Here is a 27,702-nt window from a genome sequence, read left to right as displayed (position 1 = left end):
ACAAACATGAGGGTAAATGTCAGACTAGTTTGCGTTTAAAGTAACTGGCCACATCTCAGTCACTGTTTGAGCCCTGTGTAAAGCTATTTTACTATTATGTCTTTAACATTTATATAATCCTCAGAATATTTTTTGAAGCCAGTAAGTCTATTTCTATGCTGTCTTCGTGCTGGACTGTGCGATGGTATTCTCTTAGAAGCTCAGCAGAGACGTGAAAACAGCTCAGAAACTGAGCAGTAATATGAAAATTAACAATGGTGCTGCATTCCTGGTTAGCATGGGTTTTATAAGAGTCACGGGGAGACTGGCTCACAGGAGACTTTTCTTACTGAAGTCAGCATCTAGCTGGTCTTGAAGGCATAAACTGCCTTTGTGCGGCACTTTGTGGCATTTCACTTTGTACCAACTGCACTCTCAGTTGCGCTGGGTGCATCTTCTCTGGGCGCTACGGCTGTTTTGAACGGTTTGTGTTTTCACTGGCCTTTGATAGCAAATATTGCTGCTGCTGCTGCAAACCCCCAGCTGCGATGTCGAAGGCCCCTTTGTGCCTGGAGCTAACGGCGCATGAAAAGAGCGCTTGCCGGCTCTCTTGCTTGACCTTCGTCTCAAACAGCAGTGGAGTGGAGTTACCAGTGTTATCTATCACAAGTCTTGAATTGTATTAAATTTAACGCAGGCTGAGGTTCAAAACAGCAGCAACAACAACAAAAAAAATTCTGTGCAGAGCGGGAGTTAATTTGGGATTTCTGGATGGTATTGGTGACTACGCTCTAAGTAAAAGGCAGCCTGTGAAAGACTTTCCCCAAATTAGTTGAGCCTCCTCCATTTTTCTTCATTTACTCCCATAATTACAGCTCTCATTCAAGACATCAGATGTGGGATAAAATGTATTGTATGCATGATTTATGGCAGTTTAAGGAAAACGTGTGCTAATAGGGGGATTTTCCTCTTAATACGTTTAGTAGCTACAGATGTTAATCTCGCATGTGTGTAAGGATGCAATACAGTACCCTATCAAGACAGGGTGCAGTGCATGGGACAGAGGTTGCAGGCTGGAATATGACTGAGGAACCACATAGAAAAAGCTTAAAAAGCCCTAGTACATGGTGGTGTGGCTGTGTGGAGTCACTGGCTCTTGTGTGGTGTGCCTCCAAAGCTATATTCAGTAACTGAAACCAGTCCCTCAGTCCCAGTGTGCAAGACTTTCATTATGTTCTTTTATGATCTTCCTGTTTGCATTAGCTCCAGTAGTGTGATGTTGAAGTTCAATAAAGGGTGAAAAAACACGCTTCAACTTCTTGTGCCATGCCTCTTCCTTCCCTGGCCCAAAATGACAAAATTACCTCCCCTTCATTGACCCCCCCCAACAGAAAAACCCCAAAAGGCCAAACCCACGACTTAACTGAAACATTTGCCAGATGTTTCAAATTAACATATTTCTCTCCCTTCTTCTCCTGTATGTGTTTGTACATCTCTGTGTGTGTGCGAACACATACAAAGTGACTTCTGAAAAATTCTGCTGGCACTCTGTGAAGCTGCTGTGGGCCGGGGGACTGATGGTCCCAGGGTGGTGTGGTACATAGGGACAGCAAGAGCAGGTAGAAGGTAGTTTTTTAACTTTTTTTTTTTTAATACTAGTAAAGAATTTATATAGGTGCAGTTGTGGGGAGAGAAGGTGCTTTTGTTGCTATATCTTAGTTTGTTCATCAAACCTGTAGAAGCTATCCTGGAATTTTTTTTTTGAGAGGACGAGTTGAATCTGCAGTCATGGAGCTTGTCCAGGTAGCTGTGACAGCTGCCTGTCCCCAGGTCAGGTGTAAGCATTTGTAGGTGCAGGGCAAGACATGTCACACCCTGGGGTCCAAGCTCTGTGTCTCTTCCACTTCTGGCTTCTCCGCTACAGAAGGTGCACGGTTTGTGCATTCCTAACTGGACCATGGCACTGGGCAAGGGGCTGTGGTCGCAGGAGCTGCTTAGTGCAGCTCATGGAATTTTGGTAATGGACACATTGGCAACAGAAATCCCGTGCTTGGGTGGGTCTGTTCGGTGATAGGTTAGTGCAGGGCACCATCCTTTTTCCTATGATAGAGTATGTGTGCAAGTTGCTGTCTGCTCTGGCTTAACTGCTTGGTCCTGGTAAAACCTGCAAAAGTGAAATGCTTTGCAGGAGTCCAACCCTCAGCATAGTTGCACTGAGGAATTTACTCAAGTACTTTAAATACAACTAGAAATAGTTTTATGTTAGGTTTGGGGGGTTTTTTGGTTTGTTTTTTTTTTTTTTATTTTTAAAGTGACCACAACTTAAAGGCTGTACATATTAACCTAGAGAATCAGGAAAATGTATAAGGACACACAGGCTGCCCTTGCACCAGGGTAAATAATCTGGGTGTCCACCAGCCCTGTTTAACAATGGGCATATAGCGAATTTCCTTCCTCTTCAGGTCTTGTAAATATTTTTTTCCTTAATGTAAAAGGAAGAGAAAAGGCTTTTCCTTTCCTCTCTTAATCTGAGGACTTAGCTTGCTGTTAAATAGCAAGTCAGTAGTGTTTTGCTGTGTAAGAGATGTAAGAGGCAGAGATGTTTTCTATCCCAGAGGAAGAGCACAGCTGAGTTCTCCTTCCCCCTGCTTTTCCCTCTTAACAGCACATGCTGCCCTTGAAGCCTGTCCATCTTGCTCTGAAAGCATCAGAGAGGGTGGGCTGGGCAAGTGCCCACCTCTGCTTTGCAAAAGGGTTTTCTAGCTGCTTCAAAGCCAAGAGGAAAATAAGATTCAATATTTGCAAAGCAAGGGTCCAGCCAGACAATGCTACATTGCTGTTGTAATACATCACAAGAGTATTATCTTGAGGAGCAACAAGGGACATTTTAAAGACGTAAAAAGTCTTACTAAATATATAGAGAATTTAAGGCATTTTAAAGACCTCTGAAAGCGTTTTACATGGGGGTTGCTGGGGAATTTCTCATTAGCCTGACTGTGAGGCCCTGGGGAACCCTGGCTGAATTGTCTGGGGCAAACAGCAGATTCTGTCTTCTCCTTAGGAGTCTGCAGACCTAAAAGCCTGATTTTTGTGTGTCTGCTTTTGAGGTAACTGAAGGTATCCTAGTTTTGTATACAGCTACAAGTTGTGATACTGATCAAGAAAGAGTTTGGGAAATAGGGAACCGTGGATCCGCAGCCCGGGTGCTGGGGACAAATGGCACTGGGTATGCCTCTGTGCATGTGTTTGCAGAACATGGGGGGAATCTTCGCAGTGTTTGTGACTGGGAAGGTCTCTCCAATGCCAGTGTCCAACCATCCCTTAGCACACAACGTTAGTATCATTCAATTATAACATTCCAGAAATCATGAAAATAAATTACAGGTTGGTATTCCCCCCTTTCTCCATTAGCTCTAGATTTCCTGTCCGTGTCACTGAGCTGGCTGCAGCAGCCAGGCATGTGTGCAAGAGATGTGTTAACAAAGCGCAGCATGGGGGAAGAAAACCTACAACACTTTAGGACACAGATATTTGATGTTTTGCCATTAAGAGTTCTCCCATGTACTTGTTTTATACAGTAAACTACTTTAGATTTTTTTAATTGCCTTCTGCAATTTCTTTTAAAGTTTCCCTCCTTTAAGAAGGAAAAAAAAAAAAAGAGAAGGGGTAGCACTAGCTTTTGAGAAATGAACCACAAAATAAAAGCAAAGCACCCCATGGTCACTCCTTTCACCCTCTCTTCTGCTTTGTGTGGCATCTCCTAGCTATGTAAATCACAGTTTTCACTTGGTATCTTCAGAGGAGGAACATCTTGACACAGTTTGGAGACTTATTTTCACTCAGGGCTTCTGGAGCCCATGCCAGGGTGTTTTTAATGCCATCTCTGCTGCTCAAGGCTCTCCCTGGTTGTTCCCTGCACTCTCCTCCACCACCAGTCTTCTGATCCTGACATGTTGCTGTCTGCTCCCCAAGTGTTAATGGTTTCTGTTCTCCTCTGTTTTGTAGGGTTGGGTTTAATTTTGGCTGCCAAAGGAGCAAAATGGATAAGAAAGCCGGGGTCTCATGAAGTGAGCAGAGACTTGCCCCTGCAAGTGGTCATGCATTAACTTTTTCCCCTTTTCTGTTTATTCAGCTAAGCTACAGAAAATGCATTTTCCCTCCTCGCCTTTCCCCTTTTGGAAGCCTGTTTTGACCACACAAAGTTTGTTGTCCCCTCAGCCTTCCTCTAGCACCCTGGTCTTGCGCACCCTATCACGGCCCACTTTCTGGTGCCCACCAAGACCACCATTCTTGCAGAACCCCATCCGCTGGGGTCTCACAGTGCCCAGGGCTGTCCCTGCTCTTTGGCCATGTCCCCCTGGCAGTTCCCACAGAGCTTCTGCTGGGCATGGGCTGTGTCAGAAGTCAGGAAGGTCCAGATGAGAGAGACTGCCCTCTCCAAGGCAAGACACCAAGCTCTTTTTCTCTATTTCTACATCTATTGTATTTTGTCTTTTTTTACTTGTAAATGCCAGAATGCTGAAAAAACCCCTCCCAAAAACCCTCAGTGTGAAATTCTGAGATCTCTGCTGCAGAGCATTGAAAAGGTCGGTTGCAATTCAGTGGGCATTAGAAACCTGTTATCTTGCAAGTACTCTGAAATTGCCCATCCGGAGTGCCTTCACAAGCTCAGACATCTTCTAAAAGCTGATTTCATTAGTGAATCGATATGAGAAGAGTCTGATTACAGAGCATAAGGATTTTCAAAGAAATAAACCTTTGAACTTAGCAAAGAACATAAGAGACTGATAACTTTCTTAGTTGAATATTCTTTCAATATACTATAAAACGTTTCATCTAAACTGGTTGCCTTTCTTATGTTGGTTTTAAAAACAACATCCTTGTCTCCTCATGGACCTGTAGCATGCAGCCCAGTCAATATAGGCTGAGGCTCTCAAAATTTTAAATATCTGCTTTGGAAGCAGCCAAAACCCAAATAAATGCAAACTAGAAATAAAACTAGGGAAGTTTGAAGCTTGGCTGTTGCATTCCTCATTTATTCTAAGTTGAACTTTTATTTTCCTTGTTAATGTGTGGGTTTTTACGATGTAATGTAGTTGTGTGTCCTTTCAGAAGAGAAAAAAATTCAGTCCTCCTTTCCTAATTATACAGTTTAAAATTAAACTTCAATCTCTTACTTATAAATAATTTTTTTTTTAAAGAAAGCACTTTTGATAGTGATTTTTCAAACAAAAGGTAAAGTGACAGAAAGTATATGATACTCAGATGATGTGGTGGTGGGTGAACATCCAAGACAGATGTAAGATTTTTGGAGCCAGGATAATATAAAAAGAAACAACACGAGTAATTATAAACCCTTCCCAGATTACTCTGTTTGTAGAAGCTCACAGCACAACTTGGTATCTGCAGGCACAAGGGCTTCCTGGGAGCAAGTCTCTGCTCCCAGCACTCCCAGGCTGGCAGGAAGGGGGACGTAGTGCTGCTGGAGGAAGCTGTTGGCTGGAGTGACAGGGGCTTCCTGAGGGTTCCCGGAGGTCCAACCGGTATCCCGTGGCTGTAGTGCCTTCAGGGAAAGAAGTATTAAAAAATGAGATTCCTCGCCACACGTGGTGCAGCGCAGCACCAACTCATGCATCTGTCATGGAAACAGCCACCCCGCGAATCCGCCAAGGCGTCTCTCGTGGTGCGGCGCCATAGGTGTTCCCCTCTTGTTTGGGGAGGGAATCTCTGGCAAGAAGGAGCAATCTTCAGATGTGAACACAGCATGGGTGTCGGTATTTAAATTAGAAGCACACACCTGTGTATTATGGCATTTCCTAGAAAATACTTACTATTAGAAATGTTAATTGGAAAAATTATAGCGATAGCACAGAGGAGGAGAATTAATTTCCATGGTAAAAGAGGCGAGGAAAGAAAAGCTCACTTCAAAGTGAGCTATCGAGTGCTCCCCCTACCCCATCACGTACTCATTCCCAGGCTTTTTAAAGACAGTGTCTGCTGGAAAGCTAGTCTGCTTAAGAGAAGCTGAGCAAGCGTGGTGTATTGCAGTGTGTCGTTGGTGTTGCCAAGCTTCACAGTACCTAAAGCCAGCCCCCCTAAATTGCTACAAGCAACATCTGTAAAGGGGATGATTCCTGCAGGCTGTGGGATCGGGGCCCCTGCCTGGCCATGCTGGTGAGGGACCGTGGACTCATGTGCACTGGGATGCCTGCAGTGCATTAGTACTGATGATGGGCAGCAAGGTTTCAGTCAAATCTGGGAGTACCTCTGCGGTCATCGAGTTAACCTCATCTGAAGTCTGTGAGCTTGGTATAGCTGCTAGCATGGGGCCGCTATGGGTTGGGGAATGTTCCTATAGGGTCTTCTGGGAGGGGCATCTTGCCAGAAATACAAATACACCATCGGCATGGATGGTTGCACACCTGAGTGTATCCTTCTGCGGCTGGCAGGGAATGTCCTCCACGGAGTCATGTCCCTGTCTTGCTAGCAACATTTTTTTCCCTGCGAGAAATTTGCTTTTTATTTAAAGGTGTGCCTGATGGCGCTTTATCTGCTGGGAGACTGTAACACTGTGTTTCGTTTCCTTGCACTGACTGAAGGAAGTCATTCACCTTCATGGGTGGACCCTCAGGCACAGCCTTCCTGGCTCTCCATCCCTTGCTTGCGTTTAGATCTCTCATAGGTATGAACATCCCAGCAAAGGATGCTGCCACTGAGCTGGAGGGAGCTCTGGAGAGGAGCAAGGCATAGCATAGCATCTTCCCATCTTCCCACTCCTGCTCTCCCTTCCTGTGTTTCTTTCCAGTGATGCTGCTTTGTCCTCTCTTGCTGCCCAAGCAAAGGGCTGTGATTAGATGAACATTTTCTGTGTTTTTAGATGAAAATCATATCTGTTGTTTACAATAGCCTTCAGGGGCATAACTAGCACTAATGGGCCAAAGTAAAGCAAAGGAGATACTACGCTGAATATCAGGAAACATTTCTCAGTAGTGGGATCTAATAGACTCTGGTATTATCTCTCATCACTTCGGTCATTTTCAAACCGGACTGGACAAAGTGCTTGAAAATACGCTGTAGGAATGGTCTTACATTAGCAGAGGAATGGATAAGATCACCTGATAAGTCCTGCTCATCTCTAATTTATCCAATTCTGCCGTGCTCTGGATTTGCTAATCTCCTGCAGATTTGAGGACAGAAGCAGACTGAATGGTCAGGCAAATTGTGCTTTCTAGAGCTTATTTCAGTAAATATTTTTATGTAGGATCTCAAAGCACTTTACAAATGCTAATTCAGCCTCCCAACCTAGCAGAAAGTCTTCCTTGTGCCCCATGTCCATACTACTTTGTCACCGCATCATGCAGCGCGCACTGTGCTGCAGACCAAGCTTCCCAGAAGACTCTGGCTTTGGGACTGATGGGCACTTACCAGCCCATCTTATGTTGAGTCGTTTCTGCAGGTCAGTGGCTTTGCTTTTCTAAGCCTCCTTTGGCTGGCTGGTAGGAGTGAGGGAAGCTGAAACCACGCTGCTGTAGGAACCGATTGCGATGGGTTTTACCTTTGTGAAATCAGACAGCTGAAGAGTTGAAGGAAAGTCTCCTGGTGAACAATTTCTTTGGTTTTCATAGAAACTTATGCTCTCCTTCGACTAGCTTACACATTGCAGTTGTAACTGGCAGCTCAAAGCACCCAGCCTGAATAAATGTAAACCAGGAATAACAGAATATATTACATTGGCCTGTTGCTTAAATGAGAAAAATCAATAAAAAATAATGCCACAGTGGTGGATCCCAGTAATCATTCTTTCTGAGAAAAAACAAATTGTGCCAGTCATGAGAATGGGGTTTTATAAACAAGGTTGTAAAAGAAGAAAAACAAATGGAATAAACAAGCTCCGCTGCTTTGTTTTCTGGGCTGAGTAAGGATGTTGATATGAAATTCTGTGGTGAAGAACTGCATGACGTTTATGACGCTTTGCCCAAATGATCTTTGCTTATTCAGTACAGGAAACTAGAATCATTTGGGTTGGAAGGGACCTCTAGTGGGTCTTACTCAACATTGACCTGACTTGTAAAAGTTTCTGTAACCGTTACCACCGTATTTTTGGGTAGATTGTCTTGAACTGTTGCGCTTATAGACCAAGAGTACAAGTATGCTTATGGTAGCATAAGAATGCATAGAAAACAGGAATTAAGGCCAAATACTCATGAAAAAAAAGATTTTTTTTAAAGTTAATATAGCCTAAAATTTCCCATAATAGAAGATACATTTATATTTCTGTCATTTAGTGTCTAAAGTAGCCTTCTTCTGGTCTCACTACAAGGAATTACAATGCCATTGTCAAAATAAACTGAGCTCATCTCATAATCTTGTATTTGTTGTGTATAAATTCAAATGAGAAAACTATTAAATGGGACCATTTATAATGAGATTTGAGATACCCTATGGCTCTCGGTTGGAGACAAGTGACCTTTGTCTTTTTTGGGGCTGAGTAACAGCACGATGAAGATTTAATAGATGTTTGCAGAGACCTGGTAGTAGATTGGGGTGTGCATGGAAGAGGTGCTCAATGCGTCTTGCTCTACATATTTTTGAATTCATCACACTTGGGACTGAAGAGCCTACCTGTTTGTGTGTTTTACTAGCCATGCCTACTTTCTCCCTGGGATGGCTTTGGCATTCGATAGTAGAAATTATTAGACAGTCACAAAACACTAAAGAGAAAGGAAAAAACCCACACGCTTTGCTTGGAAACACTGTCTTGTGTTGCATAAAGCTCTGACAAGATCAAGCCTCTAATTAAATTATCTGGCACATGGACAATTCTGTTCTGAGATCTGCTGAGCTAATGTGTAGCCATTAGCTCATACAACCACCAAATCAGAAGTACCAAAGAGACAATTTACATAGGGCCACAGCGTGTTTTAAAAAATTCTGGTGAGTTGTGAAGCCTGTAATGTTAATTGCCAGTTAGCACATTGTAATTGCTGTAATTATTTGCAAGTAAAATGATGTAAGGGACTTAACATTGTACTTTTCTTAACACTTCACATGTTGGTGATCCACTAAATCTCCCACTTAGAGTTTTGCTGGTTATTTTAAGAGCTTGACAGCCACTTGCTGAAGTCTGATCTCATCCATAAGCTTGCCTTTCTGCCTGTCGTCTTTAACGCTGAGTGGTGGCTCTCTAAAGTCTTTATTAAAAAAAAATTCAATAAAATAGTAAATGGGAATGTCTGCCACTGACCATCGAGAGCATAGCCAGCCCTGCAGCCGGCTGCGCTGGAGCCCAGCTGGGAGAGAGCCCTCAGCACAAATTGCCAGCCTATTGCCTCCCACCGCCACGCTGCGGAAGTGGGCCAAAAGCTCCTCCGTATGGGATTAAAGGGATGCGTAATAGATTAAAGATCAAAAATGTTAATTAAGAAATGGTCTTTTCTAATAAGATGCCTTCAAGGGCACGGTACCAAAAATGAGGCAATATCTCATTTTGGCAACAGTGCTGGGGTTGTAATAAAGCTGGAGCACGGGGGTAAGGGGAGAAGGAAGGGACGCCTCTTGTTCAAGGCATCTTCTTCAGAAGGGGTAAATCAATTAGCAATAAAAATGTAAACATAGAAGTCAGAATGACGTTACTCTGAAAGCTACCGAACAATCTGTGGATTTAGACGTACACATTTGAGCTTGGCGCTTCCTTGAGGATAAGTTGGCGGTTTGTGACTGATAAAGAAGGACTCCTTCAGCTTAGTGGTATTTAAGCAGCAGCATGGTAATTTGGCTAAAAATAACCACTCTTGCTGGAAGCTTTGATGCATTTGAAGTGAATTCATGCAATATATTTTCCTGATTTAATTTTCTAGATATGGGAAGTTCAGCACCTTTGTTGCTTGATTGAAACTTGTAGCCACTGTGTTTGGGGAAAGGCTTCAGAAAAGGGAAGAGCCACAACTCTGAGCTCTCGTATTCCAGGCTTCTGCAGCAGGGAAGAGTTTGTTTTATAAAATAACCTGATATGCAATTGTTACTTTTGTGTTTCAAACCCAAAAGGTGCTTTGGAGAGCTGTGAAATTGTATTGCATCATTGTAACTAAAGAAAATATGCTTTTTCTTAAACGAGCATTCTAGTTAGTGACTCCACTGTTACGTTTTCTTAGTAAACTCATCAAAACTCCAAAAGGAAAACTCAGATGTTTAGCAGTACTTTTCCTTGCAGTGGGATGATGGGATTTCACATCCCACTTAATCCCACACTTTCCCTTCTAAACGCCTTAATGCTGAAAGCTGCAGTATTTCTGAAGCGAGTTATTTGCTAGCATAAAATGGAGGGACCCTGTAGGCAAATTTCTTCCCTCTCAGTTGGAAGCTTTCGCTTGGACAAAGAAAACCACTGGCACGGTGAGGCTCTCTGTGTAGCTTGTGTATATGTTTTAAGGCTCTGGCTGTTGTTTGAACCAAAGCTAGAGCAAATTTTCAATTTGAGAGAAATATGGTGGGAAGGCGCTTGCTGGTTGCATGCCTCCATGTGTGCGTGGCAAGCTGGGGCCAACCGAAGCAGCCAGGCAGAAAAAAGTCCTCCAACAATGGTCCGAAATTTAGATTTGTTTCTCTAGCTGTGTATATTTAGTCTTCATCTGTTGTGTGAATTTTTAACAGAAAAGAGCATTTGGAGGAGATAAGCGAGGCAAAGACAACAGCTCTGTGCTACCTGGTCACCTGCAGCCCCCAAATGAAGTGGGGAAGTGGAGTGCAGTGTCCACGTCCTTGAGAGGAGGAGTGATGGTTTTCCCTGGGTCTTGTTTAATAGAGAGGGGTTCAGAGCCCTCAGAGCTGGGCATGGTGTAGACTTGTGCTCGTAGGTATTATTTGGCTTGGATGACTTAAATTGGCTATAGGTGACTTAAATTAAATGTCACTAAATCCCTGTGCCCTGATTTTGTCAGGTAAGTGAACCCAAATGGAGATAGTGGTTGTTTCCATCCACAGAAAGAAAATCTGAGAACTATTTCTTATCCAAAGACTTAAATCAGATCTTTTCACAGTTCATAATTGTATTGTTTTGATGGACTGATTGGTTCCATCTTTGCTTGATTTCACTTATGGTTTTTGTTAAAAGAAATGAGTACTTGGACTTGAATTAGCCTTCTCCCAAGAGGGACTACTCAAGCCGTTCTTGCTGACACATCAAGGAGATACAACTGTAGCAACAGAAAGATCGTTGGCTTTTTCCGTATTACGAAGTTCCTTTAAAAGTTTCAAAGTCATTTTGTACTGGGCAATTTTGAAGACAGTGTTCTGAATTGAAGTTTTCCTCTGCATAATTTTGACAGTACTCAAAAAAGATGTATGTAGCCTGCCGTTCTTCTTTCAGTGACAGGAGGGAAGACTTCCATTTTGCATTATTGATTTAATCCAGTAGGTTATATTTGCAGAAAAGTGGTCAGTTTGTAATGCTGTCATTAATCTGTACAGAATGTGTGCCCCATCTAGAAGTTGAGAAAGGTTAAACTTTGATAGTAGTTCATATCAGGCTGTTTGCTTTTAACACACAAGTCCAGATGACCATTTATCGTGTTAAATGAATGAGAAATATCCTGTGTAAAAAGCATTTGATTTCTCTTCCTTGATCATACTAAACAAAATACATTTATTGCCAAATTTCCACAGTAACATCCAGGAACCATACACAAAATCAGCAGGGTGAGGCGGGTATAACTGAGAGCAGCATTTGTTTTATAATCTTATGAAAAAAAGTTTGTGCAGTAAAAATGTACTTTTTCTGATCAAGGTGAATTTCAGGCTGAAATCTTGCACAAGTTAGTTAATAGTCAGATTGGTAAAACATGTTCTGGACAGGATATTGCAGAAATCCACTTTGTTTTCTTCATTCTTTTTTTATATGTTGTGTGTGCAGACAGCTGCACTGTTGAAGACATGAGGAGTATCACCTCTGCAAATACTCTCTGCATCTCTGGGTTTGTGTTGTGACAAGCATAGATGCTTCTGCATAGCAGAATTAAATTATGTTCCATTTCTCACCCATACTTCCAAAAAGTGGTGCTTGGTGTTCATGATGTTTTGTGTGTGAAATTGAAATAAGAATTGGTGTTGCTCTTCCTCCAAAATGGTTTATAAAAAGTGGTGAATTTTTAGGGCTTTTTTATATACTGAGGTTATAAACCTGTTGTATTTTAAATGTCTTTGTGAGTTGCAAAGAAACCCACAGGTACACCACAGGCACTGGAAGTGTGGCAGAGACATCAGTGAACTATTCAGTGAGAAAACACATCAGAAGAGTTAAGTGATTTTTAGCTTGATACTGTAATGAAATATTTTAAAACCATATCTGGTTAATGAACATTGTGGCCAGACTGCATAATTGACCAAGGATGTAGCGAGCGGAAGCGCTTTAAAAACAGACTCCTCGCTGTGGTTGCTGTAAATCTGGGTGGAAGGGTCCAAAGCAAACCCCCAAACCCTCTTTCTGCACCAGCCATGGGGCTGGTGGGAGAGGGGCCGCGTGGGGCTGTGGGTACAGTGGCCATGCCTGCGTGAGCCGCGGCGTTTGGCTGTTGAAAAAGCTGGTTTGTAGGATGAAGTTCTTAAGCGTGCGTCTTCCTACTTGTCAGCAACTAAAACACAAATTCAATAATTTAGGGGAAGAAATTGGGACTCGGCCCCCACAAAGAAATGTGCCTTTTAAAAATGGATAATTTGTTAGTATTATCACTTTTTACCTAGTGCAAAATATACGGGGAATGGGGCTGCTAAAGAGCATATCAACTAAATTAGGGTTAATTAGAAGTTCTCCCAAATAGCTGGTGCTTCATCAGCAACAGAGCAGCGTGTAAATAAACCTAATTTCTCTCCAACTAAACTCTTCACAAGCTTAATTACAACAGCAACAATATCTCCTCCCCTACCCCCGTGTTTTCATTAGTGGGAGCGGGTCATTATGAGCTGTATCTGGTGAGGGTTATCATGAGCAGTCCAGAGCTGCACCTTTCACAGGTGTCCTTCGAGGCTGAGGAAGAAGTGGAGGGACTTTCAGTGTACCTGGAAGAGCCCAATTAAGGTAATTCATAAGAAACTTGAGAAGCAGAAAACACAGACAGAAAGGAAAAAAAACACTGCTATATTCTGGAGAGACTTTTGTTAATTACATAAACTATTTCCACTATTTGGATTAATTTCTTAATTTCTTCCCCTTTAGTACTCATTTGCCAGCAAAAATCTGTACTTAGGGTTTTATCTGTCCATTTGTTTTTTACCATACATCATCCACAGGGTAGATCTGAGGGCTCTGCCAGTTCCCTGATGCCGTGTACCACACAGCTGTCTCCTGCTCCGACGCTTGGGACCTGCCGAATGAGAGGAGTGGCTGAGGGAGACAAGTCTTTAAAGTTATTTTAGCTTTAACTCTTTTAAATGTCTTTTCACACTTTCTTTACCACATAGGGCTAGAAGAAAGAACATAGGAAGGTATTAGGAGGAAAAGTGTTATCGCTGCTAAAAGGATCACCACGCGGGAGGACTGGTGCAGCTCACATCTTATTTCAGGGATAAATAGCTGAAAACCTCTTGCCAGAAATTAGTTATTGGAGGGAAAGTACAAACATGGGTGCCGGTTTCAGCTGGGTGCAGAAGTGCTCTGTGGAGGCCTCATTCAGAGGGATTAACTTATTTCATTTGGTGCTTGATTCACTGTCCTCTGATTTTTCTTTTTACTATTTTTTCTAATTCTGTTGAAGCCAGCACATTCCTTATTACGCAGTGTCACGTTTCAGCCGATCCCAAATTAATAAATGAGCAGCAGCAGAATAGCATGCAGCACAATTCTAACAGCATGAGCCGCACAGAAGTATATTTCACTTAGCTCCAATTTAAATACTCTGCTTTGCTCGATTTAATTATGTGAAATTACTGAATTAATGGCTTTGTCAAGTGAAACGTGTAGGACCTCAGAGTTTGGTATTAAGGAAAGAAATGAGAAAGGAAATTCGAGGTACGTTAATTCTTGCGTGTGAGCTCGTGTTAAACACAAACTGAAATATAACAGCCCACAGCCCAAAATCACATAATGTTTTAAAACTGGGGAAGAGAGAACAAGCAGAAAATGGCAGGAAACTTTTTGAGTCGTTCTGTTAATTTGGTTTCCCTGCTGGCTTGTATTAATCTCCTTGGTGTATCTGCAGGGCAGGAGAGGTGTTTGTTTGTGCAGCAGGGGCTGGCCACGGTCACGCAGAAGGTAATACTTTTTGCAGAATCCGATGCTTCTCTAATAGCTTGGCCACCTGTTAAATACCCTTTCCTGTGCTGCATAATACGAGATACACAGACTTTTCTCTCTTTTCTGGTTGAGAATCTTGTTAAGTTAATGAATGTGGAAAAAAAGGCAACTGAATTATTTTGCTTTGGTCTGGATACCTGCATCAGGACATCGTGCCCAGCCTGGTGCTGGTTGTGCAGAGATGCACACACATAACGAGACCTGAGGGTAACATTTCTGAAAGTCTGTAAGCCCTACTCTTCTGGAGCCATTTAGACATGTAGGTGCCTAATTATCATTAATTTTCACTTGAGCTGCCTATGGATGTCCCCCCCAGCTCTAGCTGGAGCAGTGTAAGGTACTGTTTTCCCAATTTCCATTTGCTTTGCTGGCTGTGTCCCACTTGGAGGGCTCCCATGCAGCAGAGGCATGAGCCTCTGCCAGCAGTACCCAGTGGCAAAGGGACGTGAGCAGACATTTGGGAAAACGTGGCTTTTTCCTCACATACAAACCAGATTTGTAGAGAGAAAGTTAGCGAGCTTTTTTGTCCAAGATGTCACTCGGTATTGGATCAGACCATAAACCCCACAACTACGTTATGGTCCAGGTCTGCCCCTCTGTACCCTGGCTGTGGACAGGAATTTTACCTAAGAAGCTAACTCCATGAATCTGGCCCCACAGAAACCTCTCAGGTCTTTAATCACAGTTTTGAAGACTTCCTGGCACAGTTATTGCAGAAGCGGGTCCCTTCCGTGCTCCTTCAGCCACATATTTGTCTTTCCCACTGGAAAACCATCCAGGCGGGTTCTAAGCAAACCGAGACCCATGGTGAGGTCAGTGAAATAATTATTGCTTTCCTTAATTTTCCTAAGTGTATTTCTTTTTCTGCCCCAATACATTTTCCCCTCTGTTGTTCCATCTTTCCCTTTGTATCGATTCCACCCCTTGGTTCCTGATGTTTTGCAGAGTGCTACGGCTCTTTCCCTCTCAGTCCTAATGTTTTGGGGTTTTTACAGACGTAAAAAAGATGAATGCAAATGCTACCTGTAGTATCCAACCCAAACTACACGTTTGGGTTGTGAAAGGCATTCCTCTTCAGCACAGTTTTTAAACAAATCTATATCCTAAGCATGGGAAGAGTGCATTTTGAACAGAAATATATTCAGGGACCTAAGACGGTATTTTGTATTGAGGCCTTGCTCTGCTTTCCTGTTTCATCTCGTTCCCGTGTGCGTACACTGCAGGCTGTTACACACTGAGGACAGGAATCTTCCGGGGACCAGAACTGACCTGCAGAAAGGACAATTCAAAGTCTTGGACCTTACAGAGGAACAATGAAGGAATCTGCATTTTGAATTAGGCAAAGGGGATTCAAACATTGAAATACATAGTCACATTTGTCACTTAGGGTAAATTACATCATCTGTAATTCTTCTCTCTTTAAAAATCAACAGGTTTATTTTAATCGTGGGTTCAAGCAGCTGCTATTCTGAGCAGAACCAGTCAATACCTTATTTTTGCATTTGATATGCAGCTGCAATAACAAGCCACATGTGAATTTTATTAAGCCTTCTGAATTTTCTGTCTGTTCAGGGAGCTATAGATTTAAGTTTTACAGATATCTGGCTTTACCTTAAAGTAAAAAAGAAAAAATAAAATCATTCACACCATCTCCTTTAAAGAAAAAAAAAAGGTTTTGTCATGCCTATGAATTAAAACCTGATTAAGATGTCCTGTGTCAGGTGCGAGTGGGATTCCATGGAACTGCTGGAAACAGGATGCTTGTCTTAACAGAGACTTGAAAAACAGTAAGTTGAGCATTATTAAAATATTCACATACCTAAATAAAATTAAAGCGCCATTTTTGTGCTGAAAATTTACATGGATTTTATTAGGTTATAATGGTCAGTATTACTGAACAGTTGCACGTCAAAGAGTGAAAGTACGTTTTTATGAAGAAGTGCACTTCACTCTGAAGTTAATACTTGCTGCATACTAATTTCCTTGTGCATATAAATGAAATTTTGATCAGTTTTGATTTGAACCTCATTATCGGAACTGAAGATGGCAGTTACTCCCATTCAGATGTACCTTAAGAATCTGGAAATGGACAATAACATCTTGTTTCCAGAGGCAGATAATCCGTTGCACAACTATTATGTGTCTTGAGTAAGTGGATGAGAGTTTTCTGTGGATGATAGCAGAGAAGTTTGGATAGCTGTGTGCAAACACACTATTTGATTTGAATGCCGCAGAGATCTACAAAGCAAATTGCTGTTTGACATCGGAAGAAGTGTGAGGTGTTGATATTGTGAAAAAGCGGTGGTAACTGTTGTCTGCACTTGAATGTGGAATATCCCTGGTAGCAAATGGAGCAGAAACGAGCCATGGGTGAAGGTGAGATGGCCCTTCTAGGACTGTGGCTTTCTGCTCTGATACAGGCTGTCCTTTGCAGGTCAGATGCACACAGGAGAGGTGCCTTCCTCCTTTGCTCCACCATCTGCTAACAAATCGCCGGGCCCACTGTAGCCCACCAGAACCTTCCCCCTGGGTTTTGAGCCTGTCCTTTCCAAGGAGGAGACCTCGGTGTAAAAGAGGGGTGCTGCTCTCCTCGCAGCCCTGCCGGGGGGATGGGGTGTCACCTCTCCAGCCCCAGTGAGCAGAGGGGCGGGAGGGCACCCCGGGGGGACCGAGATCAGTAACTGGGCAGCATCCTGCAGTTGCAGCACAGTTTTGGTAACCAAACGTTTGGCATGCGCCGGACTGCTCCGCTCTCTGCCTTTTGTTGCATTCTCTAACATTCACTTACAGTGTTTTTTGTGACGGGAAAGTGTTTACATCCCATATTTATACCGTTAAACTGGTTGCCAAACACTGAAGAGCTGATAAACACTATGTGCTGTTAACAATATAAAGTACAATCCCACTGCTGCTTGCATGCAAATAAATAGTAATAATTTAGCTCTGTGTCCGCTTTTCGGTGTATAAATGCATTTGTCGTGTAACATAGTAACATCTAAATCATTTTAGTAAAAGCACTAGAAAGACTGAAACATTACCTGCAGGTACGATTAAGAGGAAATTTTACTGGTTGGTGGTGGTTTTATGATTTCCTCATCTGACTTGTTTTTTAAAAACACTTTTAAAGTAATATGATGCTTAATCACTATTGCTGCTTTCACTTTTTTTTTTTAATTTTTAATTTCACTGAGTTATTTTGCCTTCCTAAGGACTGAAGTCCACAGGCTAAAAGTTACTATAAAATATTCATTAAATCTTTTCTTGTAGCCATTACAGACACAGATATCTTTTTAATGTGCCTGGTCAGTTTTGAGGCCAATATTTTTGTTACTACCCATAAATCATTAGCAAGTATTTTTAGTGTCATCAGTGAAAGGTTAATAGAAGCCCATAATTTTCAGATATATCTTTTTGATTAGCTGCTCAGAAATTTCCTTAAAAAGGGGGTATAAATTGTTCCACACTGAAAAGTGGAGACTGTGTCCAATTTGTGCATAAATTGAAATTGTCTTTCTAATTGACTCTTCGGAAGGTGTGGAGTTGCCTTCAAGGTAATGATTTAAACATAAACTGGCCCTTGATGAGGGAGCTGGAGTTTCAGTTTAATGCATTTCTGCAGTTTTCCTTTGCCTTCAGTGCCTTCAAATTCCACACAAATAATTCCTTCATAACAAGTGCCTTTTCAGAAGATGTATGCTGCTGACAGTTAATATAAAATTATTGCCCCTGAATGCATTTTTGTAATTACTTCCCAGAGAACTGTCTTTGTGTTAGAAGACATTTCACACTTTAGTAACATAAGTGTTTGGGGAGAACATGAGTAATAATTACAAGCAGTCTTTCAGTGAAAATAAACCTAAAAATTATAAAAAAAGCTAATGTTAAAGTTGGTTAGAGACAGGGAGGAATTTATTTAGCACGTTACGCCTGTCTGTATATTTTCCAAGTTTAATAACCCTTCAGTAACTAAACTTAAAAAAAGCAATAAAGAACAGAGAAACTGCTTTCTAATTTTTAAGCAATAATGAAACTAAAAACTGATTAAAAGTGACATGCTACTAGAGACAGAATAAAGAAACTTAATATGAATGCTCCTATAGGAGATTTCTGCTATAATGGAAAATGAAATGGCTCACAGTTTGATCAATAAAAAAATTAGCAGCATTTAATAAAAGGTTTCTCTAGCACGTTGACTAAAGGATACCATGGAAGTCCTGAAATCCAAGAAAACCAGGGTGTAGGGTGCGTTAGTGTATATGAGCATGATATAAAAACCATTGACTGAGCAAAGCTGGTGGGTTTCAGGTCAGATGGTAGGTGTAAATAGTTACACTGGCTTAGAGAACATGGGCCAGGACTGTCCATGAAAATATCCGTACGTTCTGGTAGGTACTATGTGCATACCAGCACCGAGCTTGGATTTGCATGGAGCCAGAACACCACAGGGCGAAGTCTTGGTTTCACTAGAGAAATCAGGGCAATTATTACACCATACAGAGATGACCATATATAGATATAGGTGGGCTCCGGTGAAAGCAAGGCACTGTGAAGCAAGTTACACGCATTACCCATTCTGCATGGGATGACTGTGATACGGCACAGGAAGGTGCAACGAGCTGCCAGTCCTCTGCTGCCTCTTCCTGCCAGCTCTTCCCGCCAGCTCTTCCCATGCCTTTAAACTCAAGGTAGACACTTAAGGTTTTCTTAAACATTGTAGCTGCTAATTTGAGAAAAATATATCCTATCAGTGAAGTAAGATGAACATTTTCCCTGTGAAATGTTAGTGTAGGTAAGTTACTAGAAGGGATGCTGAGGGGAGGATGCTCGGGGGCTGTTGTTAACAATTGTGTGAGCAGTGCAATGCGGGCAGAAGCAGGCAGCACTGTAAAGTGCATGTACAAGCAGATGTAGAAGGAGTTGCAGTACCCTACCAAAATAGTTTTTCTTTGCTAAGCTAAAGAATGCTGAGAACTGTCCACCTACTTAGAAATTAATATGATTTAATACTTACTGGCGTGTAATAAGACTCTGTTGTGAAATGTTATAATGTGCACTTCCTAAAGTCTCTGACTTTTGTATATTTTATTGTTAACACACTTCACACAAAACTGTATTATTAGTATAATCTGTGGTTTTATCCTGTGGGTTATTATCCAGAGAGATACCTAGCACTGAGCACTCTCCCTCTTCCCTTGCCTTTCCAAAAGAGGCTCTCGTAGCCACATTGCCACTTGTCAGTGGAGTCTGCTGTCAAAGTCAGACAAATGACAGCTTGGAGAGGCTGTAGCGGCCATAGCCCTAGGAGGGCACAAGGAGGTAACAATATACAATTTTCATGGTTCAAGGGTAGCCTTATCCTACTGTTCTTCATTACAGTACTGCAGTGAGATCAATTTTATTAAGTTGTAAGTCTTAGGAGGCCAACGCCATTAACTACATGCTGGATCAAATAATTTTTTTGGCATTATGATTGTTTTTTTCCTCTCATTGAGGGAAGGCAACATCTGATGCATGAATCTCTTCAACCTGCAAGGAACGTTACATGGCAATTGAGCGTCGGCAGGATCGCGTGGCTGCTGGCACTTCGCTCACTCTGCTCTGTCGTGTAGTCATCCCGTGCAATTTGACATTGCATGAATATACCATGGTGTCTCATGTGTTATCCTTTCTGGCTCTTTGTTTTTCAGCCAGGCGCCTTTTTTTTTTTTTTTTTTTTTACCCCATGTGGTTTGACACCGTGTGAAAGACCTGTGCTGCTCTGCATGATAGAGCACCAAATCTGCTTGCTTTTGATGCGCGTAGCAAGGATTCAATGTACGGAACGAGCTGCCTTTGATTCCTGGTCCTGGTCCTGGGGCTGGGGTGCAATCTACGTTCTCTGACCTGGTTTGCCTGGCTGAAGCAGGTTGTTGGCTGCTCTGTGTGGATATCGTTGCAGTGGTTACAGCGGCTCACATTAGGGCCCTGGCCCATTGAGAGGTAGCACACACTTATGCCTGTGTTCGAGATGCAAATGTTTGAAAAAAAGATGGTTTTTGAAATGTTGAAGAGCCACAGACCAGGGTTACCCAGCAAAGCCAAGACTTTTCATCCTATGCAAAGATTTCAGCTGAGGTTTGTTTGTGTTTTCATTACTGGAACACTCATGGCTTTTTTTGCATCTGTTTATTCTTCTTTGACCACAAATGACAGAGAATTTTGGATTGTCTTGCTGTATGACGGTGCTAGAGACAACACTAAAAATGTAACAAACCACGTAAAAATAGAGACCCCTCCCACGATGATTTGGCATTTGACACCAAGCTAAACGTTTACTAATGAACGTTTAGATTAGGCTTTTCCTTTAAGTCATTTGTTTCTTTTGTTCTCACTTCCTAATTATAGACGAAATTTCCTTTCCTTTTGTTTTGCCGGGGAGCTGAGCGGCAGCCCTGCGTCTGCGGAGCAGGAAGGCTGCACCCCTGGGTGGGCGCACCCCTGGGTGGACACCTCGGGGCTCTGCCGAGTCCCGGGAGGTGTGTCAGTTGTGCGCCAGCACCCGTCATTCCTCCAGCAGCTACCTTTTATTTCTTCAGTGTTGTTTACTTTTAGCACTTGTTCTGCATCTCTGGAATATTCTAGGAATTATTGTAACCCTTTGCGAGACCTTCAATTGTTTTTTGTTTGGACCAAGGCAGAAGAATGAAGAGATGCCTCTTTCCCCCTCTTCATTGTATCTTTTTCCTTCCAGCTCTCAGACCGTGGCAGTGTGTGTGTGTGTACATGCTTAGGTAATGATTTGCACAGCATAACTTTGGGCCCTCTGTAGATTGCAGCTGCATGCAAAGTTGCTGCGATACAAAGTGCTGTCTAGCACTAAGTCAGTGTATGCCTACTGTAAAGAAGCAACTCTTGATGGAAGCCCTGAATCTGGGGGTATTTAAAGCCAGACATGACCTTGCACTAAATAGTGTGTTCCAAAGAACAGTCCTAGGTTTAAAATAAATCCCAGCTTTAAAAAGTACTCAGGCTTAAAAAAAAATAAAAATTAAAGAAAAGCCCCAGAAAATTTACTGGCAGAAAGACAAAAAGGCTTGCTTGCCCTGTATTGTGCTCTTAAGATAAAATTTTAAACTTTCCATATTTGATTCCACAGCTGAAAAAATAAGCAAAGAGGTTTGTTCCTTTTTTAATTTCTCTGGCCCATGCATTGCACAGTGTTACCCGTTTCCACATCTCTCAGTAGAAATTGTAGGTAGGTATCAGCATCACTCCCAGTGTGGCTCTGACCTTCGTGTGTCTTCAGTCCTGCGTCGGTAACTGAAGTCCCCAAAGCAGTTTGCTGCTGCCATTGTAGCTGGGCTGGCACCGTGGTCCAGGGCTGGGGCTCTGCCGCACTCAGCTCCGAGCACAACCCCAGCCTGGCTGTGGTGCCGTAAATCCTGGTCTGACTGAAGCAAGTGGAAATTTGCTCTTGACTTCAGTGAGGCCTGAGCTGAACATGGTACATGTAATCTGTTTTCAAATATTTGGCTTTAGGAGCGTGTTGTTCCTGTAACGGAGCTGTTTTGAACACAGCTCAGAAGACATTTCTACTGACTGCAACTTTCAAGCCGGACCTCTGGGTATTCACTTTTCCAGCTTTGCCAAGTTTGCCACATTCCTTGGACCACCAGGTCAGGCAGGAACACTCCCAGTTCTTCATATGTCCCCTTTGAAATAGTAACTTTCTAGAGCATAAGCTGGCTTTTACAGAAAAACCAAGAATCATTAACAACATTAACTTTAGTGGCAATTAGAATAACATATTCTTGACTGTTGGCCAGATTGTTTAGGTCATAGGGTAAAATATTCTTCTTGTGTAAAGCCCTGCAGGCCTTCCACTGCGCTACAGGCAAAAAAAAAAAGGTGTGTGGGGGGGCACCAAAAAGCTCCCCATCCCTGTTTCCTGACATTTCAGGTAGAGTAAGGTGTACTTTCAAGGCTGATCTCTCAAATTGTATTCTCTTACTCATGCAAGAAAACTGTTAAAGCCATCATTAGAAATGGCAGGTTCATTTAAAAATTACTAATATTTTTGTGAAATGCAGGGGCTTTTTTCCCCTCCCTTTAGAATTAATTAGTGATCATTTATCCTAAGACATGGTGCTAGCAGCTCCCTTCTGCTGATGTTCGGCCGTACCCTTGTGCTGTGCACAAATGTCCTGGTGCTGGCCGGGAGCTGTGCACCCGTGGTGCTGTACCACCTTCGCAGAGGCATTCCCTGTACAAATTCCTCGCAACTCAGTTACTATTTTACTTTAGCAATCTAGATAGAAACTACTTATTATTGAATTAAGTTCATTAATCTCAAAGGCCATCTTAAAAATTAGCTGTGTCAGTTAATACACATATGTGTGCTTGATGCTACAAGGTAGCCACTGATCTTTTCAGACTTCAGAAGGTGCCATTGGCTGTGGCCACCAAGAAGCCCCTTTGTGTGGTACGGATGTGTTTCCTCAGAGCCAGGCCCAGCTCCAAAATCACACCTGCTCCCGCTCCCAGTGCCAGCAGTGCCTTGGCCTCCCACGGTGACCCAAAACCCTTCGGCAGTGTGCTCATGCTTGCATGCACCCGTCCTGCCCGGCTGCGCTGGGGCGGGATGCTCTTGCAGCTCTTGCCAGCAGGAAAACTGCAGCTTAAATTGGTGAACTAGTACAGCAAAACTCCTCAGAAATGAATTCCTGAGGAATGCTCGCAGCCTGCTGTCCTCGTCAGGGAAACTGAGCTCACCGCGGGAGCAGCTGGGCTGCTTTTGAAGCTTTTTCTTGCTGGATGGACCACCCATTCCCATCACCGCCCTGGTGCTTGCTGGCTGTTTCGGTCCCCCGGGCAAGGAGCTAGCATCTCCCTGGGGCCACCCGCACCCTGCACACACTGCTGGCAGCTCGTTGTCAAAATAGTGGAGGCAAAGGTCAAAGAAACCAAGAAACACCCCAGATTTTTCTCGGTGGTGTTTGGTTTCTACGAGGCAAGCACCAAGCATGTGGCTCAGCAGAGGAATCTGAAGACCGTGTTATTCAAAGGACAGTAACACTGAGGCGTGGCAGACATGTAAAATTCCTTCAACTTGCTGAAAACAGCAAAAAAAGCCTCATTTTAAAGCAGTGTTGCATTTGCTAAATAATTTATGCAAGATTCACTGTTGTGTTATTTGACATACAACTCTGTCAAGCAACGATGCTTTTGAAAAGTTGCCTAGAGGATCAGATTTCCCATTCAACAGGGAATTAAAAAATGTTTCTGGAATTTTGCTTTGCAGTCAGGAATCTATTTTCTTATCTCACTTTGTACAATTTATTTTTCCTAAAGCAGTGTGCTAAATTATTTGTTATTGTTGGACTCGGTTGAACAGCTTTATCCCTGGTGTAGTCACGAAGTGTTGGAGTAAAACCAACAATGAATTTGTCACAGTGTACTCACCAGATCAGCTGGTCTTTAGGTTAACTGTCAAAAGACAATATTTCTGCTAAAAATATTAGTGAAGGTCCCTTAAGCCTCCCCGAAGTTGCCTAAAAACTTTCTTCTTCAGGTTGTGGCAAAGTCAGTTCAGAAGTGCTTCTCCGAGGTCTCTGTCGGCAGGCGGCACAGAAGCAGGTGGCAGTTCTTTAGGTTAGATTTATATACTTGGACTATTTTTATAGGTTTCTGTCTTATAAAACAGAGAGTTGACATTCTGATTTATTAGCTATCAAGTCTGCAGGACATACAGGCTTTAAAAAGATTGAATGACCTAAAATGTTTGTGATTGCAGCCTGCGGTGAGAGTCTGTAAAAAGGTGGGCCAAGTAAATATGACAAAATGGAAGTGATAATTTGAATATGTACGTTAAATTATGTGTGAAGTAAAGCAAAGCTAGCATAGCTTCAAACATAACTTATTTGGTGAAGTAGTATAAAGAGAACCAGAATCATGTGTTTTTTCATTGCGATACATTTTTATTTAAGGAAGAGTCTATAAAGCATGAGGTTCAGCAAACAGCATTTTATTGAATAAACATAGTACAGATGATGACTTACAATATGGAGAGCTTAGTGAGTGATACATTTTATAAGCAAATCCTTAAATTCATTACCGCTGTGTAAGTGGCATATCTGATTTGTTAAGATGAACATTATATCTAGTCCTTAATGGAAATTTTGTAGTAGAAAAGTATGTATAATTTAACAGTAAAAGAACCTGAAAATGTGCAGATCAGTTAATTACTAAGAGGGATGCTGTGAACACCACAAGCAGACATTGATTTTTAATATTTCCATTGCAATTCGAAGTGTACGTCATGTTACGAGTGCTCCATGGAAAACTGCAGAGCATTTTACACCGGTTGATTTATGTTATCATGCGCAGTGCAGAAGATGGTATAAAATGTGCTCTGGCTGGACAGTGGTAGCAGAACCCTACTAACGCACGTGTCTGAATTGCAGTGCTTGTGGTAACCAGTTTTCATCTTTAATAAATTTTATTTTTCAGCTTTGTTTCATGTTCTCAGCATTGGTTGTCCTTAATCTTTTTGGCACTGATCTAATTTTAGAAACAATTCATCTCTCTCTTCGCTGGCGTTTCCTTAATGGCTTAAAACCCAGACGCATCCCAAACCAACAAGGTGGCACCTTCCTCCGGCCTGGCTCGAGCAGCTCCCCTGCTTTCGGGGTCAGCTGGCACGTGGTGCGGGAGGATGTCTTCTGCTGCAAGAGCCTGCGGTTCCGTTTCACTTTGCTGGATGATTTCTCAAATGTTCCCATCTTACCAACAGGGTGTATTCAGAGTGTGTGAGTGCTCGCGGTGGCAGGTGAAATGGTGCAGGCGGAGCACCTGCGGCTGTATCACCCATGTTGGTGGGACACGCGTGTGGAAGAGGCACAGGCATCTCTGTTTCAGCTGGTCACCAAAGCCCGGTCAGCGTGGCCAGCGTATCGAAAGGATGCTTTCCCTGCTGAGAGGGGAACAGGGACTTAGAAGGGCTTTTTCACCTCTGCTGCTTCTCTGGAGAGCCCAAGTGAGGGCTGGCCGCAGTGCTGCGTGGAGCCATTGGGCACAACTGGTTTCAGGCATGTCTGGGTGGCCACCGTGGCCAAAGGGGTGTCCTGGAGTCGTGAGGATGTGGCTGCAAGCCCATCCCTCGTGACAGGCTGCTGAGTGCAGCTGGGGGGTCTGACTGTGGCCAGCTGCCCGTGCCTCCCACCCCACCGCCAGCTGCCCTGTGCGCGGAGCTGCCACCTGCACGGCCCCAGGGTGCCCCTGCACTGGGGTATTTCTGGAGCTGCCAGAGAGCTCAGTCTCTGTGTACGCTAACACGCGTGAAAACTTATGGGGGTTTTGGCAAAGGTGTTTGTGCTAGTCCATGTTCCAGTCACAGATGAAGATAAAAAATATCTGAGAGACCTGAAGGTCGGATGCAATGCTGTCAGCTCCTGGCTAGGTCAGCACAACATGAGGCTCATCTGCCCAGCAAAGCGCCTCTCGTTAGTTCAGTGGGATCTCTCACGACCTGGGGTGTACGTGCTTTGGGGGCCTTCAGCTAGATCTTTTTTTTTTTTTCTTCTCGTTACTAATATTGGGTCTTGGAGGTGGCAGGGAGAGGAAAGCATTGAGAATTAAAATTCAGCACATGCTTTTTCTTTGCGGGCTGTAATTAATCTTGCCAATTTTTAAAGCTTTGAGAATCTGGTTAAGTGATAAAACACTAACAACTTTATATGACAGAGAGTTAGAGGCTCCTGCTACACACCCACCAGAGAAGATTAGGAGAGTGTTTGCAGGATTCGCACTAAGCAGCAGAGAATACAGTTGAGAATTGTTGCACCGCATGATATAAAAACCACATTAATATAATGAAAGGTGTCGGGAATAATGTGAGAGCGGCTGTAATTAAATGTATCTTAATAAGTGCAACATCCTTCTTAAAGCTCTTATTTTTCAGACCTCTCAAACTTAGAGGATGTTCTTGCTGTTGGCAGGTGGCCTGGGAGGAGAGCTGGAGAGTGAAGCGAAGGACAGCCGGGCCCTGGAAGAGAGGAACAGTGTGACGAGCCAGGAAGAGAGAAATGAGGAAGATGAAGACATGGAGGATGAGTCAATTTACACCTGCGATAACTGTCAGCAGGACTTCGATTCACTGGCAGACCTGACTGAACACAGGGCACACAACTGTCCTGGAGGTAATGTTAAACTAGCTTTACAGTTCTGACAGGTGGTTAGCTGGGTAATTGGACATAGCAACAGCTTGAGGCCTCAAGTGAGATTAAAGAATTAATAATGTAATTTTACAGTTAATGTAATTTTATTGTGGTGCCTTGGGTAGCCTTTGTTCACTCCTTTAATAAAATTAAAATAAAAGCAACAGCTTTCCAATTGGAATCTGTCAGTAATTATGTTAGACAAAAATGTTGTGGGGGTTTTTTTAATGCTAAAAGTTTCAGGCAGAGTATTTTTCCCTCTCTCTCAAAATGTAGGAAGATTAAAAAAGTTAAATGACTGAAGTGTGCAAAACTCCCAGGAAGAAAGGCCTCTGAACCCCGTAAAAGAACGTGACGATTTCGGAGATAAAAATTCATAGTGCGAGTTTCGTAATCCCACCCTAAAAATACACCATTCTCCCTAGGTTATTATTGCATCGCCTTTTGAATTTTATGGAAGTGAGGACAGCATTAGCCTACGCTGATCTTGATTTTACTTTCTCTAAAGTAAGAACAAGCTCAGAGCATTGGTGTGAACAATTGCAACATATCTTGCTTTTACACGGCTGCCTTTGCATGGCCGGCGGTAGCAGCAGGTATTCTGCAGAGCACACTAAGCTGATTTACGGGGGTAGTAAAAAGCTTTGCAGATTTTACCAAAGATTAAATAAAATCTTAGGAGGGGGAGTGCAGAATATGTTCATATGTATTTAAATCAGAGATTCTCATCCTTCACCTTCCTGGAATTGAATACCCTGCCATCACTTTTTCCTCCGCGCTCATCTAAACTATTTTTAGGCAGTTGCTATTATGGCAGACGGATAGGTCAAAGCTGGCTGAGGGCAGAAAGGTTAGTTTCTCCTCTGGTGCAGCAGTATCCCATCCTCTTTCTCCCGAGTGCATATTCATCTCTGGCCACTTAATTTGTTTGGTAATTAGTCCATGTTTTCTGCTCTTCTTTTTGGGCATAAGTAAAATGATGCTGAGCCAAGAAAACATACAGGAAACAGAGTACAGCAAGGGAGGGAGGGTCAGATGGGGGCTTCTGCTCGGTCTGACTCCCACCCCGAAAGCGTCCTCCCCCGTCTTGCTCTGGTCTGTGGAGATGAGGTTCCCCCTGCTCTCGTTCCTATATCCTTCCCTGCTTGCTGGGAGGAAGGACAGAGGGACGTTGGGGCTTTTCCCCAGCAGGTGGATAGGGATTGCAGTCCTATGCCTGCCCCAAGGGCTCCTTGCTCTGCGCTC

General features: G+C 42.9%; 1 protein-coding gene across 3 annotated transcripts in view; it reads left to right on the top strand.

The window, feature by feature from the left end:
* The window catches only part of ZNF423 (zinc finger protein 423), a 235,642-nt gene that overhangs the window by 44,264 nt on the left and 163,676 nt on the right, over positions 1–27,702 (top strand). For 2 of the 3 annotated variants that reach the window (XM_054841008.1, XM_054841006.1), the window contains exon 3: positions 26,239–26,439. In XM_054841008.1, coding sequence (XP_054696983.1) covers positions 26,239–26,439 — 201 coding nt within the window. Of the gene's footprint in view, positions 1–26,020; positions 26,134–26,238; positions 26,440–27,702 lie in introns of those variants that run through there. The other variant, XM_054841009.1, reaches the window with a different exon arrangement.

This window comes from Grus americana, chromosome 13, assembly GCF_028858705.1.
Source record: "Grus americana isolate bGruAme1 chromosome 13, bGruAme1.mat, whole genome shotgun sequence".
Classification (NCBI taxonomy): domain Eukaryota; kingdom Metazoa; phylum Chordata; class Aves; order Gruiformes; family Gruidae; genus Grus; species Grus americana.
The sequence above is the reverse complement of the archived record's forward strand: the minus strand, read 5'-3'. Positions and strand labels throughout refer to the sequence as shown.